Source organism: Corvus moneduloides, chromosome 1 (genome assembly GCF_009650955.1).
Source record: "Corvus moneduloides isolate bCorMon1 chromosome 1, bCorMon1.pri, whole genome shotgun sequence".
In the NCBI taxonomy this organism is placed as follows: Eukaryota; Metazoa; Chordata; class Aves; order Passeriformes; family Corvidae; genus Corvus; species Corvus moneduloides.
This window is the reverse complement of record NC_045476.1, coordinates 46,018,860-46,035,826: the sequence shown is the minus strand read 5'-3', so window position 1 is coordinate 46,035,826 and position 16,967 is coordinate 46,018,860. Positions and strand designations below refer to the sequence as shown.

Genomic DNA, 16,967 nt, shown 5'->3' with positions numbered 1-16,967 from the left:
TGGTTTGCTCTAAGGTAAGTTGTTTTCTAAATTGCTTTCCCCTGGTGAAAATGTTGACTGCAGATGAAAGGCCATGTTTAGGTTGATGATGGAAGAGTGAAGAAGAGTTAAGCTGTTTTGGGGCATGCCACATTCAGGGGAACCCCCTGGAGATGGGGTGCATATGTGGGACACATAAGCTGAGGCAGTGCTGCTCGTTATGAGGACAGGATCCTGCTTTAATGTAAATGTGGAAGAGCAATAAGGTTTATTTTGTAATGCAAATAACAAAACAGAGTGCCCGTTTTTTCCAAATTCTGTTCTGGGAGAAGGTCCTCTGCAAATATAGTAGGATTATACATGAACTTTTCTGGCCCCAACAATTTCCAATCATTGCAACTGATGTTTTGGGATGACTACAGCAGTATCAAATCTCTCTCTGAAGCCTCTTGGGGCATCTTACTTGCTCCAAAACTTCTGAACTGTGTGTGCTTTACACATCTCTGCACCCATAAAGGTCGTGTTTTTCTGTTCTCTTGCACTTTGATAAATATCTGAGCTATACAACACATTTGCTGTGGCACATCTGGTCCAAGGAGAAGGAGCACTGTAGGAGACAGCTCCAAAAAGTAGGTTTGAGGCTGCAGACATACTGCTTATCTTTGGATGTGATCCTGGAAGAAAATGAGAGGGTTTACAGCCTAGATACTACTTGAGCACATTGTATGGGTAAGCAAGTAACCTAGAAAGAGAGTCCCAGCTGCATCTGCCATGGTAACACGTCAGCAGCTGACAAAAAGAATCCTGCATATCTTACGCACAGGGACAGTACCAGAGGACAAACTGATAGGGGACCTCTCCTGCCATGGACAGCTGAGGAGGTTTTTGTGTTAAACTAGATACTGCCTGACAGGGCAAATCCCACAGCTGGAGACAATTGTGCATTTTCCATGGAGTCTTGGCAGTACTCTGTAGAACTTTGAGTATTGCCATAGCACGCCTTGCAAAAAGGCTCGATCCCCTATGCAAGGGTAGCTATGGTGACCTTTCTGACTCTTTCTTCCTTCTCTGGCACCTTCCTTCTTTCTCCCCTCTGGAATGCACATCCCCTTGCCCCCTCTACTCCACCAGCTCAGAAGAAACCTGTCACCTGGTGGGTTTGCTCCAGTTGTCACTCTCTTTCCAGTGCAAGTGGCTTATTCAAGCAGCTCTGCAGGGCTCACAGCGTGAATGGTTATGACAAAGGGTAGGTGACATCAGACACATACAGTCCTTGCTGCCTTATATTGAACTGTGGCACAAATACCTGAGTGTTGGCATACAACCAGGAGAGGTGACATTTGACCAAGATGACCTGGAGCAGGAAGAGTGCCCGGGTCAGGCCAAAACGAAACAATACAGCGTGAGATAGTGGGAGGGCTGCCAGCAGCAGAGTGGGTGGGAAGGCTCCCATATGAACCTGAAAGCAAACAAACTCACTGCCAAGTAGCACTACTCCTGCTCCAAGGAGGATCACTTATTGCAGTTTGAATTATTAGCTCATTTGTTGTAGTAAAAGACTGTGTGGACGCAAGGCACTGTGAGGAGACCAACCTAAATTACCTCTGCATGCAAAAAAAGGCCTGGGAGTATATTTATATCCCTGCTTTGCTATGGGACTGTTATTCAAAGCACAATATAAATCATTATGTAAAAATCAAAATACCTTTGGTCTCTGCAATGTACCTGACTTCAAAGCACAAGTTCAATAAGTTAATCAGAATTGGTAACACTTGATGTTCTAGTAGAGCCCCTATAATATCTAATTTATACTGCTCTTAACATATGAAGCATTTGCTTTGGCAAATGAACTTAGTAATATTTGGTGCTTTCCCAGCACACAATCAAAGCACTGACTTTGTGAATCATTGCAACAAAATCACTGGTTTGGAGAAACCTTCTCCTTTCTCCATTTGCTGCACCTTCCCAACGAAAAGAAAAAAGTAAGTGAAATAATTTACTTCTATACATGGACAGTTTTTGCTGGGTCATCTTACCAGTTTAAAGTAGTTATACAAAACACAAATCTAAACCCCTGCATCATAGGGTCTTTATAACTATAAGTGACTTGAGGATGTGACTTGGGTTTGAGACTGTCCCCAGGCCACGGACCTCTTGGAATGTGGGGCCTAATTGGGTTTCTTTAGGGCTGGAAAAACAAACACGGGGGACTCTAGTATACATAAATCTTGTCAGTTAAATATAGAATAATGGGAATCATCAGGGAGTAAAAATACTCCACTTTTTATGGTAAACACCATAAAACATGGTAAATACTTCCGTTTTATAGCAAAAACTAAGTCCTGTCATCCCCTCCCAGCTCTGAGTTACCTCTTTTTTAGGCATTTGGCTTTCTTTGCAGCTTAAATTCTATTTCTAGTAATATTCCTTTCCCATTCTTCCCGAAGTATGTATGAAATACTCATTTCATACACTCAGAGAAGTCCTACTCAGTGACTTTTACTAACAACTTCACAACTAATACTGTTTTTATGTCTCAATTTTTGTGCTTCATTGCAGAATTCGAGTCTGATTTCTTAATCTTTGCAGAAGTGGAAAGGTGTGTTTGTTTGTTTGTTTGTTTTTTGGGTTTTTTTGTATGCTTCCACCAGACGGTGAGAAAAAGGAACTTAAGGAACAGAAAAGGACATAAAGTAATTTTCTAGGTAGTCTGACTGGTCCATGAGTCAAGGTGGCATATGCTTGTTGTAGCTTAACTCCTCACAGTACAAATCTCTTGCATTCACAGAAAGCTGGAATCCTTAATACCCATATCACCTTTGAAAACACTGCTAAAAATTTAACAGAAACGCTTTTGGTCACTGAGGCCAAGTTAAAAGGCTCTACTTGCAGCCCACCCACTGGGACACAAAAAGGCAATGATTCAAACTCCTGTGCAGGTAATGTGTGACTACAGAGGCTGAACTACTTGGAAGATAACCTCAGCTATAGTAGGAGGAAGAACAACGAAGATAATGGAAAAGAAACAGCTATAATAACCATCTGCAAGCACACATGGCCTCTACTTCAGCACCCATAAAACTTAAAATGAAATTGCTTGCAAAATATCAAAGACTACTTTATAAACATTTCTTCTTATGCTTTTGTAGGGTTGCCCTGTTTCTGGTATTCAGAGGGCTGTGTGTATTAGCGTTTAGTGTGGAGAGAGCTATATTCCAGGAAAGTCTTTCCTTCACTTCCCCTTCTGCCTTGGATATGCGCACATTGTTAGTTATAGAGTGTACCCAAGGGTGCCAGCTGCATTGTCCTGCCCATCAAATCAGCTTGCATTGCCTGGGCTACGTATCCTGCCCCTCGGCTGCGAACAGGGATCAGTCCTAGCTCCGTCTGCATGGCTGTACAAAGCAACAATGCCATTTGAAATAAGGAAGAAATCCAATGATGATCACAGTGACTTCCCTGGACTAGGCTTAATTTTGCCCTTTTGTGACCAGCATAGCTTTGGGCTATCAATAACTTTCTAGCTATTACAAGTAAGCGAGAACATAGTTTTACTGCCTTTTTATTGGAATGCAATGCCAAATTACATATATGTGTCCCTCCTAAGGCTTATTTCCCTCCCAGAGTGGTACTAAGGCTTTTTCTTTTAACTGGACTGGATCCCAAGCCCAAACCATGGTGCAGCCCCAACACAGTCCTGGGAGCAGCCAAGCGGTGCCGCAGCTGAGAGCTGCTCAATGGACCCACAAGGGCGTTGAGACAAAGGACAACCTGCAGCAGTTCTAAATGTGTAGAATGACACCTTGTTGCCTAATATGTGTCTTCCTAATGACCTTAATGGAACTAAACGAAGAAATTTGCTAAGAGTCAATTGTGCCTTTGAAACTCATGTTCAGTTTTGCAAACTCTTGGTCATTTCGGAAGAACCGAGCTGAATCCCCATCCCGAGTCACACAGAGTGTGAGCTATTTCTCTCCTAGGAGAACAATAGTGTGTACTCCATAACTTTTAGCTGCTCTTTAGCCTAGACATGAGCCTTGCATAAATTCAGAGGTCACCAACTGTTATGGCTTTATCAAGAACCTTATTAGTGATCATTAAAAATAATCTTGCTTGGGAGGGGACTGCTATGGGCAAAGCCCATCTTTCCTATTTACTTTATGACTATTAATGGTTTTTTTTAATGTTTATACATTAGTGCAAGGAACAGTGTTAGCATAATTCTAGTGTAAAATAAAACCAGCTGTATCCATTATAAGTGCATTACTGCCAGGAACTGTAAATATGTTTATGCCTGATAGCCTTCTGACTCAATAATATCCTCCTATCTCTGTTGGGCAGGCAAGTTTTTAAACCAAGAAAAGACAGGTTATGATTTTCATAACCAAACTGGGTTTCTTTTTGAAGTATGTTATCTAAATTCAAATTTTAAGCGGGTCATTAAAAAAATCTGCCTGTGATTTTAAAGGAGAACAAAGTGGTGGCAAGAAGGTATGGTGTGCACTAAGAACAAGTTATTCCTCCCAGATACACACATACGCAGACAAACCCTGCCATATCATACCATACAAACAATTTTAATTGTGTAGTTACAGTCAATAACCACTCCTAGTCAGAACATTTCTGCATAAAGAAAATTGTGATACACTTATAAAAACAGCCAGCTGTAACAAAATAACTGGTGTTTTCATAGCAATAAACTCATAAAAAAGAAATACACCTTTATACAGAAAATTTATACAGCTGTAGCTTTAAAATTGATTGTAAACCAAAGGAAGACACATTGCAAACATCAATTATTTTCACATTAATTGCATAAGTTTCTAAGGTGATCTATTAGTTTTATTTACCTAAGCTTATTTGCATGATAGTAAAAATTGCATACAACAATAAGAGTGAAGCTTATAGTATGAATTGCTTGGATAACATAGAGCACTTTTTATAGGCAACTGTGTAAAGCACATTTTCTCTATTTAAAACTTTTAAGACACTTTGTTTTACTGCCCATCAAAATACATTTATAAATAGAAAAAAAAAATCAGTATGGTAACAAGAGAAGCAATATTACATTTAACGGAAACTTCCAAAAAAATTAATTACAACATGATGCTGCAGGATCTACAAATAAATAATGAGGACTAAATTGTGTTTCACATTTTCTTTTTTCATTTTCTCTAAAACCATGTAACAATGAAAATGGAAAAAAAAAATACAGTGATCTTTATTTCCAAAAGAAAACAAATCTGAATTACGGCAGTGCCATATAATACAAGGCATTTGTTGGCATATGTTATCTTTAAACTGCATTCCACAGTCTATAGTTCTTTTGTAACATACAATAGAACAAGAGTAACAAACTCTTTTTATTTTATTTTTTTAAATAAATGTGAGTTTCCAAAGATCAAGTGTGGAGTGCTACAGTAATAATTAAAAAACAAGAACAAAACAGAAACAAAAAAACAGTAAATCACAAAAGTTGTAATGCTTGTCTGAAGGCTCCAGAATCAAAATCACTGGTATCATGCTTATTGGGTACACTCACAGTGTATCCAGTGAACACAAATTAATATCAAACAATCCTCAACGCTTCATCTGTTGCTGCGAAGCAGTTTGTAAAACAGAGTAAAACATCTAGTGCAGTCTGCATTATCCTTTTTTTCAACTTTTGTGCAAGTTTTGGAAGATTCATTGGCCAAACAATGAATAATAAGGGTTTTGACAGAACGCAAGATGGAATTTTCATTTCATTAGTAAATACCAGCGGCACTGTTGAAAGAAAATAATACTTTTAGATCAGTCTTTCAATTCAGCATTAATCTCTGTGTTCCCTTCTACTGATAACTCTTCTTCTAGTTTAACTGAAAAAAGCGTGTTTGCATTTTTGTCTTGGATGCTGTCTTCTAAATCCTTGAGCAGCTCTTCTTCCTTGTATTCCGCAACATCCACCTCCAAACCAGAATTGTCCTTCAGCTTCCCATGGTGCTTGAGATAATATCGCTGGTTCTGAAAGAACTTGATAATGGTGTACTTGGGCAGGTCAAGCTGAGCAGAGAGAGTCTGGATTGCTTCTTCATCTGGATACAGGCCTACATCTTGTATGAAACTCTGTAGGATCCCTAGGGCCTCAACAGAAATCTTTGTTCGCGGTCGGGGTTTCTGACGATTTTCATCCTCAGATTCAGCTGGTGATGCTACTGTCGGTTGCCTTGGGGGTAGTCTGGGACCTGGCTGTTGTTGCTGTTGCTGCTGCTGTTGTTGCTGTTGCTGCTGCTGCTGCTGCAAGACAAAGAACAGCATTTTTTTGTACATGTATTCTTGCTCATATATTGTTACTGAGAAAATCCTGGGGAGGGAGCGGGGGGAAGAAATTGCAGAGCTACAAACAAAGGCTTAGTAAATTTAAAGAACAAAAAGGAAGAAAAAAAGAAAGAAAGAACAAAAAGAACACTGTAGGTTTGTCGGACCGAAAGCACCGATGATACAACATTGGTGTAGCTTAGCTGACAAATTTTAATGAACATGCTCCATGAGTCAAGTGCAGACAAGACAAAATGCTAAGTAGGTGACACAGTATAGGATTAACTTGACCAGCTTAGCCAAAACTGTAGCAAGGGCAAAGTGAGAAAAGTGCCAGATGAGGGCAAACGTGCCGGAGCTCTGCCAGCAACGGCAGCTGCTGCCCAAAAACAAGGGCTGCAAATCTCTAGCAATAGCTAGACGAAGGGACTGCGGGGTCGGGGAAGGAGAGCATTTTAGCTCTGTAAGTACAGAAATATCTCACTGCTGATCTGACCTCAGCATGCACTGAGGTCTCGTCAAACTTGCAAACATTACGACAGAATGTGCTGGCTGGAAGCGCCTAACGTGATGCTGTCAAACCCAGCCTCAGCAAGGACAAAGGGATCTGGAGGTAGGAAACCTGTATTTCCCCTTCTGGCTCTGACCTCTCTTACCTGTGGTCTCTGAGCAGGCCTGCACTGCCTGTATCCCAACAAATAAACAGCAGACCTATTTACCTGCCTCTGTGTTTGTGCTGGGGATTATTTAGTTAATATTTATAAAGCACTAAGATGCAAAGCTCTAAATAAGTTGCACTATTATTATTAGAAGGGAACATGCTGCATTCCAAAAACTCAGGCAATAAAAATGAGCCAATATGCACATCAGAAGAATAAGATAAAGAAAATCATGATGTAAATAATTAACAAGAGCTTAAAATGAAGTTTTGCAAGCATGGATTCAGAAACATTCTTAAAAGGTGAGGCACTGGGCCCTAGGGACAGAAATGTTTTTCTCATCTACCACCAGAATACAGTACACTATAAGATCATGTTTAAAATCAAAAGTAAATTTATCAGCTACTGTTTGTGTTGACAATTCTTTTGCTGCACAGCACAGGAAGCACTGGTTAGTAAGATATTTTGGATCAGCAAATTTCTTGTCATATGGTACAAACCACCAGTTCTTATTAAAAAACAACCACAGCAAAACAAGCAGTTGCTATCACTGCATTTTATTTCCCCTTGTGAGTCTCCCCTCAACAATTTTTTGTGTTTTGGTAGTGGTTTCCAGGCTTCCAGTTGCAGTTCTTTGAGGCCCTAAGAAGCACAAAATGCTGTACAAATGGTATAAATACCGGAGGCATTATAATTCTGTCCACTTCATAGGGACTCTTGTGGTTGTGGAGACTTCGCATAGATCTCCACAACCGGTTTAGAAGCCACTGCTTTAAGTGATCTTCGTATTCTAAGATCTGACACAAATGCCCTGGAATTAGGGCTCCTTCCTCATCCCTATTCAGGCCCTTTCATGTTTTATGGTCCACTGCTTTAAGTGATCTTCGTATTCTAAGATCTGACATAAATGCCCTGGAATTAGGGCTCCTTCCTCATCCCTATTCAGGTCCTTTCATGTTTTATGGTCTGTGAGCAGTTCCATTCAAGGCTCCAGTCCTGAAGAGATTCAAGACTACTCCCAGCACATTAAATTCTTACAAGACTGAAGGCTTTGTATATACAGTTTGAAAACTTGTATCTGAGCTACACATTTATGCATCTACAACAATTACCATGTAGAACAGTGGAGACAAAACTCAGGCCCAATCTCCCCATCCTTACTCTTACAAGTCCTATTAAGAGATTACAATGCAACTGCTTATGTGAATAATATTTACAAGATCAAACACACAACTTTTATCAACAAGGCAAGAAAATCTAAGTAAGTGGCATAGTGGTTGAATGTTTATACTGTGCATAAGCTTCTCCTTTTATCCCCTTAAGAAGCGATTTTATTAAAAACAATGTACATTTTCAAACAAGTGCTGTTTTATTACTTAATATAGATCTTTCTCTCTCTTTTTGCTAAATCAAACAGCAAGTTTCCAGGCTTTCACAATTATTTTAGTACTTGATATCCTAAGGGATTGTCTTATTCAGTTTGCTTTATCTTTAATATACACTCGTGTTGTTTCTGGCTGCAAGATAACTCTATCCTTCCTAGCTTTGTAAATATTTTTCTGTATAGGTAATACAAGTGACACAGGGTCTCAGCTGAGGTTGGGAAAGCATGGGGTACTATCTGCCCTTTAAGAAGGAGCAGTCACAAGGCTGACCTCGGGCCTTTTGTGAGAAGCGATTAAAGAGTCCCCAGCTCAGAGAGACAGCAGTTCCCACTGACAACCTGGCCTACACAGCTTAGCATGATAGCCAGCTCGGCTCCTGGCTGGCAGCGCCAGCGCAAAAAGGGTGCGTGCAGCTCCTGGTTGAGGCCCTGATGGGGCTGCCCTGAAGCAGAGGGCAGCTGTTTCCAAGCTTCATGATGTGGGTCTTGCATCCCCTCCTCTCTCTCCCTGACATGGTGCCCTTGTGCCGGCTCACCTGCGGAGCAGCACCCAGCCAAGGTCCAGTGGTCAGCAGGCCTGGTAGGAAAGCGCCTCTATGCTCTCCTTTCCCAAGGGTGGTGGGAGAGGGGCTCTGAAGGAAAAACAAACAAATATTGACTCACCCCAGTCTCAACTGGGGTTAAAGTGGGATGAGGAATCCCCTTTCCTTCACTCCTACCCAGGATGAGCCACCACTGCTGCTGGTTCTTGCTTAGTTTTCAAACAGCAGCAGAACAAGGTCCTCATGCTCTGTTGGGAAGACCTTTGCCACCGGTGCCACACGCCCCTGCCTTTTGGTCCTGGTGCCTGTCCAGCCAGGCACAGCCAGCACGGGGCTCGCTCTGCCCCGCACACAGCTGCCCCTGCACTACCACCACGCACGTCTGCAAACAACCACCGAACCGAAACAAGAACCGTGGGTGGTCACACGGTCTCCTTTGAACTCCGGTGGTGGACGGCAGCGCACTCTTATCTTGTACCAGGAGACCTGCATTTAGCCGGACCAGGAGGGAAGAAACACTAATTTCCTTTGCTCAGTTTAAAGCTTTATTTACTTAGCGCTCTGCGGGATTGGCCAAGGTAAACTAACCTGAATCTGTTCTGCTGGCACATGGATAATGTGGGAAGGCCTGTCACCATGGTGATGAACTGCATTGCTTTCTTGTTCATAAATGGCATCGCGTTCAGGCTGAGGAAGACTGAGGAACCTTCGGATCATGGAGAGATTCTCCCAGAGGGTCCTGTTCTCTGGCGAAGGATCTTCTTTCCAACGTAACAGCTCACAGAGCCACCCCTTGAAGATAAAACCAGAAAAACGTTAGTTTTTTCATCCCTTTGCAAGGGGCAAAAGGAGGGTGAAATGTGTACTTTAGAGGTGCTGCATTCTCTCATGCTCTCACCTGATCGAAAAGGCTTTCACTGCACAGGCTGGGCTTAAAGCACACACCAACACACTGAGAGGCTGCCCAGCCATTTCACAGACCCTTACCAACCACAGGCATTTTGGAAAGCACCTTCCCCTTCGTCCCACATCACAGTGCTGCTGTTTGTTTGCGTGACTGTAGGACTGCCTAATGTAAATCACAGCCGCAAAGGAGCTCCCTAACATCCTTTCAAAAGACAGGAATCCTATGACTAGATGCAGCCAAGCAATAACTTAATTTCTGCTACAAGAAGAGGTTTCCCTGCAGGTGAACTTATTTCAAGTGATACATAACTGTTTACAGGTTGTCCTCATAGATACAGAGAAAAACAGTCTCTCAGTTTTACATATTAGGATTATTAGGGGTTGGGGGGAAGGAAGATGTGCTCTAGAATCTGACACACCCTTTACACCATTTCCACATCAAGGACAGCAAGGTGCCTAGGAATTTTTGGGATACATAATATGAAGTCGGCTACAGAATCCCCTGCAACTGAAGCAGTTGCTAATTTGCTTCTGAAAGAGACATGAGTTAATCTAGAAAATTTAATGTTTCCTTATGTCTTCTTAAAATTTAATTGAGGATTTTTTTCTAAACTGTGCACTGGTAGTTCTAAAAGAGGAGTGTAAACCCTCTAGCTAGGACAGTGTACATCAGCAGAAATTTTCTGATATATTAAAATTTAGGAAAAAAATATTTCATGTATAAAACATGCATATTTCCTTTATTTTAGCTTCAAGGATCTGTTTTCAAAAATAGGTCCATGCAATTTTATTTCTTAATGCTGTAGGAAAGATAATGTGACATTTTATTGAATCAACAAATAATATAAATGTACGGAAGCTTTTAGATCCTTTTTATATGTACCAGTAGTGGATTAATGGTTTATCCAGACTGGTTTACTAACAGATACAATAGACACATAGATATGATACAGATATGTATTTTCTTGAAGATACTCATATCTTTAGCTAACAGTTAATAAATGCAGTGTAAAAATATTGCCACAACAGGAAGAGTAAAAGTAAACAAATGATGTTAATGTATTCATATTGTATATGAAAATATTTAGTGAGGTGTGTATAAAAATTTGAAGTATATTTGCTTGGATATAAGTGGAAAACTGAACAAATGACACAGAAGAAAATGCCCCCAAGAAACAGTCAAAATGACAACTGTTATAGAGATGGTGGTAGCAGAGCTGAAAAAGCAAAAATTTAAATGGGGCCAAAATCTGCCAGGTGCTTGCAAGGTGTGCTAGGGATGGAGCAGAGGGAGGGGAGAGCAGGGGCAGCAGAAGGGCTTCCCTACACCCTAGGGATGGAGCACACCCCATTCCTTGACCATCCACTAAGCAGGATGCTGGGTATTGGCCCAGGGCTTAGCAAGATGACTGGGAAATGTGGCCAAATGCCTTCACATAGAGCACACAACACTCAGCCTGTCCCAGCTGGAATTGTATGGCATGTATTCAAGACAGTGGCAAGGGTCTGTGGAACCTCACTGGAATGTATTAGCAGCGTAATGTGCGAGCCCTCCCTGCCCCTAACAAAAACAACATGTTGCTTGTGGTTCACCTTGCATCCATGGGGATACTGAGTGCTGGATTATGCTCAACAGCAGTATTTACTGCAGTAAGTTGTAAGTGGTGCACTCAGAAAGTAGAGGTAGCTTGTTGGGGATGGAAGAGAGAAGATGATGAAAAGAAACCAATCTAGATCTTTTAACTGAAAAGCAGTTATAAAATTGTTAGTTAAAAAAGCCCAAAGCCACAAACCATCCCATGCCAAAGCGTAAAAATTGTTCTTTGGTTGTCTGGAATCTGCACTGCTTCACACTGAAACTGCTGGCCCTCTTTCTAATGGTGGTGAAAAAAAGAGCAGAGCTATCATGACAGTTTGGTGAAAGTAAAAAAAAAAAGACAAGACAACCTGTCCCCCCCTGTGACACCTCTCTAAGGCATATGCACAGGTTGGAAAAGAAGTTGCATTTAGAAGCTGCACATATTTTGTCTGCTGACCACATGATTCACAGGGTTTGTTTTTTCTTAAAAAGACAGTATAATTTAAAAATTATAATTATAAAATGTCTTTATCATTAAAAAATGTCCAATAGAAAATATAATTCCTAGGCAATAACATTTTTTGCTGATTAAACATATTTCACAATGGTTTTTGTTAACTAAGAAATACAGAAAAGACAGTAAGGGGAGAAAGTTTCTGTATTTACTGGGTCAGGCCTTATTTTTAATAACTACTGATAGCTAACATTGTATTTCTAATATTTTTCTCTCAATTTTTGCACTGAAATAACACTTCTAATTCCTTATCTAAAATTATTTGATGAATTTTAACCTGAAACATGTCTCTGCTAGCCTTTCAGGGATTTTGAGATAATGAAGACAGATACCTCTGACAGGGTACACAGAAAAGATTGCTATTCTACCAAAATATCTCTATTCAACTTGGAACATTTTTAAAGAAGTAGATACACTCTGATGAAACATTCGGTGGAAAACATGGAAATGACCAACTGAATTCTTTTACAATTACATGGATAGAAACAATTTGTTGGTCTTCATTGTTTATTTCTGAACATATTTATGAAAGTTGATCTCATCAATGTTCTCAGAAGAGATAGTGGATGAACAGCAAGAGAGGCTGTAGGGGCTTACTTTGACAAGAGAGTAAGAACTTTATACCAATATGCTTTCTTTTGGTTCAAGACAAATAAAAATAGAGGTTTTTAATTCAGCTTCAGGTTCAGAATTCTGTACATGAAATAAAGCTCATTCATAAAAGTCACCTACATGAGCAAGTATGAAATGTTTTTATAAAATTTAGGCAAAGTAATCATCCAGACTTTTCTAATGGTTAATTTTAAGTTCCGTAAAATTTATGAGTTTTGTTTCCATTTGATCTAAAAAAGTATGAACTGATGCAGATAATGCAGTTGAATTTACAAGTGAATGTAACAGGGCTGGTTTTTCTCCTTTCAAGCCTTTTTAAGTCTAGAGCAATTTCTGCCTAGTTTCCTTTTTTCCCCCTTGTCTTTATAGTCTTACAGGAAGTGGAAATGACCACAAAATAATAAGGAAATATTTATAAGTCAGATTAGATCACAACCGGTTTATACAGCATATAGAGTACATTGTTAAAAAAACCAGTGTTAAAATAAAGAAGTTGATACATTTATGCAGAAAGGCAAACCCCCCAAAAACTCTTCAATGACATTGGGAACAACCTTGATTTTAAAACAGCGCAAATTTGCCAGGCAACATTACACTGAATATAAAGAGAGTACAAAGCAAAATATAAACATTAGCCACATGTAAATATGTTTGGAGAACTTTCAGGATGTTACTACTTTTCAAACTGACAAAGTTTAATTTGACACCTTCTGTTCTAAAACCTTTGTTTCTATTCAAAATCACGCCTTTAGCTGCTATCAATCACTGTGCTCTCCCTATTACTTAAAATACTGGCATGGGCCCTGGATAAGCTGAAAATGCCATGCAGATGAATTCTGAGATAATATGTTCAAACCTGTTATATACAACACAAATCCTGTAAAGTTATGTATTGTAAACCTACATTTATTGGGAACTAAAAGTCTTAAATCCATCTGCTACAAAGAAAATACTGTTATGCACTTTCAAGTAACCAAGTACCATCTGCAAAGGTCTTGCTACAGTAAGCAAGAAAATGGTGAAAAAAAAAAAAGATGCTAAACCTAAGATATTTAAAATAAATAAGAGTCTTCTGTCTGGTTTTCTGATAGGGATTTAGAAAAGAAACACAAGACATTAGAGGAAAAAAACCTGTGAAAGCCGAACTGCCAAACTATTGCAGGAAAAGCGCAAAGAGGATAACTGCCAAAACTTAGGCTCTGCAATACCCATGAGCATGCTTATTTTAAAGAAAGCATCTATGCATTTTATCTATATATCCAAATGCTATTGTATTCAGTCAGACCCGTGCTGTACTTAAATAAAATCTTCTGCTCTTCACATAGAGTTTCTAATAAAATATTCTTCCATTCTGGTATCTTTCTCATTGAAAGAAAAGAAAAATCTACACGTAAGGTGTAAATACCTACCCTAATTACATCAAAGAGGATAACATTACAATCATGAAAAATGTTCTCTGGCCAAAGCTTTTCAAATCAGCAACAAACACATTTAGTCTGGGAAGAGAAGGCTACAAGGTGAAGCAATTGAACTCATTTGGTCAATTTGTTACAGTGATAATAATATGCCAAATTATGAATATTTCTTACAGAATGACAAAGACTTCAGCATTTTTTAGAAAGGCTGTAGCTTAAATTTAAGAAGGGAAAACATTTTAGAGTATCAATGCTAAGACACGATCAGTTTTTCTTTGGTCTGGTGTATTTAAGATTATTTTGTATCATTCTCTGGGGCATATAGTATAATAAAAATACATGGTGTTAGAAGAAATCAATCTGAATAGGGAGGTGTTTGATACAAACATTTTAGCAGAAAGTGTGAATTGCATTTCAGCATCTACTGTGAACAAAGACTAAGTACATAATCCATTAAACAGTACTTCTAACTAAAAAAAAATGAGTGTTGTAGACTAAACTAAAGTAGGCATTTTGAATGAGCACATTTTCAGCAACTAACTAGAAAGCTAGCAATTTATCATTCAACAAATAATTTTCTACTTTTAAAAGAATCTGTAAGTGTTACTTATGCTAATGAAGACTGTTTTTAATCTGCCCACAAACATGCTAATAGAGGGCAATTTTTTTTTATTTACAATGCTGAAGGCACTCCAGTTTATAGAACGCAGATATGAAATTACACTTGGTAAAATGGGCTCTTAATTGTCAGAGCAATCCAAATCCTTCACCTTTAACAGGAAAGCTTACAGACAAAACAAAGGAAAAGAGCTCATGGACTAAACTTTAAATATTGACTTTTTCCCCTTCAAAAGCCATCCAACTTGCTTTATAATCTCATTATTGTTCCAAATGGCTGCGCTCATCTTAGATACTTCTATTTCTTTACAAAATAGATTCCACATATGCAAGGGAAGAAAAAGGGCCGACACAACCACTACCATATATGCATATAGTATTAGTCTTTAGTTTTAAACTTGTAGGCTGCACGTTGCACAGAAAGGTTGCTTTTGGAAAAGTCATAATACTTTGAGCGAGATACATAATGGTAGCAAAGGAGTACTGAAAGCATTTTAAATTATTTACTAGGTTAAAAGGGTGAAATGGTACTTTAAATACATCAAATTTCATCATCTGGGCCATTTTTTGGTGGCAAAGTGGTATTGATCTTTCCAAATGCTTAAAATTAACTATTTCCAGAAGGTCATTATTTGATTAAAGGCATTAAAGTTGAGGGCAAGAAATGATGCACTTTGTCTTCTTTCCCATTCAAATAATCGTGTAATTTAATCAGAACTATCCCTTCATGTCCTGTAATAAAAATGTTTGTCTTAAGATATTGTTCTTTACCTAACATATTAACCTTTAAATGTTATGAAGTTCTTAAGAATAATCTCTGCTTAGAGAAGATTCTTCTATAATGCAATGAAAGGATCTCCAGCATTTAAATTGATAAGGCCAAATTTCCCCTACACATTGATTGGAAAATGCATTAAACCCTTCAACTGAGATTTCTCACAGTGTTCAACAGGATCAAAAATTCAGGGAGTTCTGAATCAGTAAACTCATGCATATGGCATTGAGAAGCAAAAATAAGCAAATGTTAGTTCAGCACAAACAAATATGACCAATAAGTAACAATGGACACTGCTTTAATTTCTCTGGGGAATGTTGTTTGTGTTACATTTGAATTACCTGAAAAAATAGAACAGGGAACACCCACTGCAGGGGAAGAACAGAGCATTTAATTCAAAATTCATTTTCATGCTGAGATCACTTAAATCTGACTTCTTTCTGTGTGAAATACCTGTGGGTTTAGAGATGGGAACAAGCCTAGATGACAAGAGCAGTCCTTTTTACCCTTAGATGTTATTCCAGAATTTCCTGCTGCAGGAAAATTTATTCTGACTGCAGGTTTATCTTTCCTAAAATACATAAAGTGTCCTGGCTAGCCTCTATGCAAAGCTGAATAGACCTAAATGCTTCAGAGAAGAACTGAAGTCTATTAAAAGAAAGGCCACTAGGTATTTATATAAAAATTTGGGAAAACTAATAATCTACCAGATTTAGCAATTTTTGATACTGACCAACACATTTGTTAGAGTTCATTTTAGCTTATATTTTCAAGAAATTTTAAGCACTGACTTCCTTCTGTGAGGCAAAACTACTTTTGACTAATTTTAAAAACTCCAGTGAATATTCAATACTTTGGGATTTCCCTATTTTTCTTGAACTTAGGAAGAAAAAGCTCATTTTCAGCTGGTTCCAGAAGATAATTAGAGGTACCAGAATATGAATTCTCTTTTTGATATGTGGCCTAAAGTGATAATATATGTCCCCAGAACAATGGTTGCCTTAGTATTTTATTTACACTAATCAGCCTTAAGTTTCAGGCTTTCCCTTTGAGCATTCTCCTAAATCAGAGAAAGTTTGAAACCTGAATCTGTCCTTTATCTCCAGATATTCCTGGCTCATCTATTTCACTGGCTTTCATTACTAGAACGTTGAAAAGGGTAGCCAGATGTGGATTTTAAGTAAATCTCTATCTACCATCATCATAGATGAGATTTAGCAAAACAAACTGAAAACCCCGTAACCTCATAGGGCTTTTCAGAAGAAAAGTAAACTTCACTGGCAGGAAAAACTTCCTTTGAAGAATACTGAGACAAATTATGCCATTTCCTTAACTTTCTTATCCAACCTATTATTCACCTACACCATCTGTTGGGATGGTACCTCTGCCTTTTCTCTGTGTGGTGAAAAACAAATTACCAGACAGCTAGCAGTGATACTGATAGCATTTCACCACAAATTTTTGGTGACATTTTAGGAGGAAAGGATTCCTAATGTGTCGTCATCCCTCTGCCTTTTCCTCTCCCTGGCTGCAGCATTTCAAAGTTAAATACATCTTTTCTTGTATACATCCAAACAAATAAATAGGGAAAGAAAACTTGCTAAAGCAGCCTCTGAAATTCAATGACGAGCATCCAACAAGTACAGAAGCAAAATGACATGGAGAGCTGTTGTCCTGCTCCCACAGT

General features: G+C 38.9%; 1 protein-coding gene across 1 annotated transcript in view; it reads right to left on the bottom strand.

The window, feature by feature from the left end:
* Positions 1 to 4,530: 4,530 nt before the first annotated feature.
* SATB1 (SATB homeobox 1) overlaps positions 4,531 to 16,967 on the bottom strand; it is a 74,864-nt gene continuing 62,427 nt past the window's right edge. The window contains 3 exon segments of the mRNA XM_032108435.1: positions 4,531 to 6,255; positions 8,856 to 8,951; positions 9,450 to 9,653. Coding sequence (XP_031964326.1) covers positions 5,773 to 6,255; positions 8,856 to 8,951; positions 9,450 to 9,653 — 783 coding nt within the window. The 3' untranslated portion in view covers positions 4,531 to 5,772.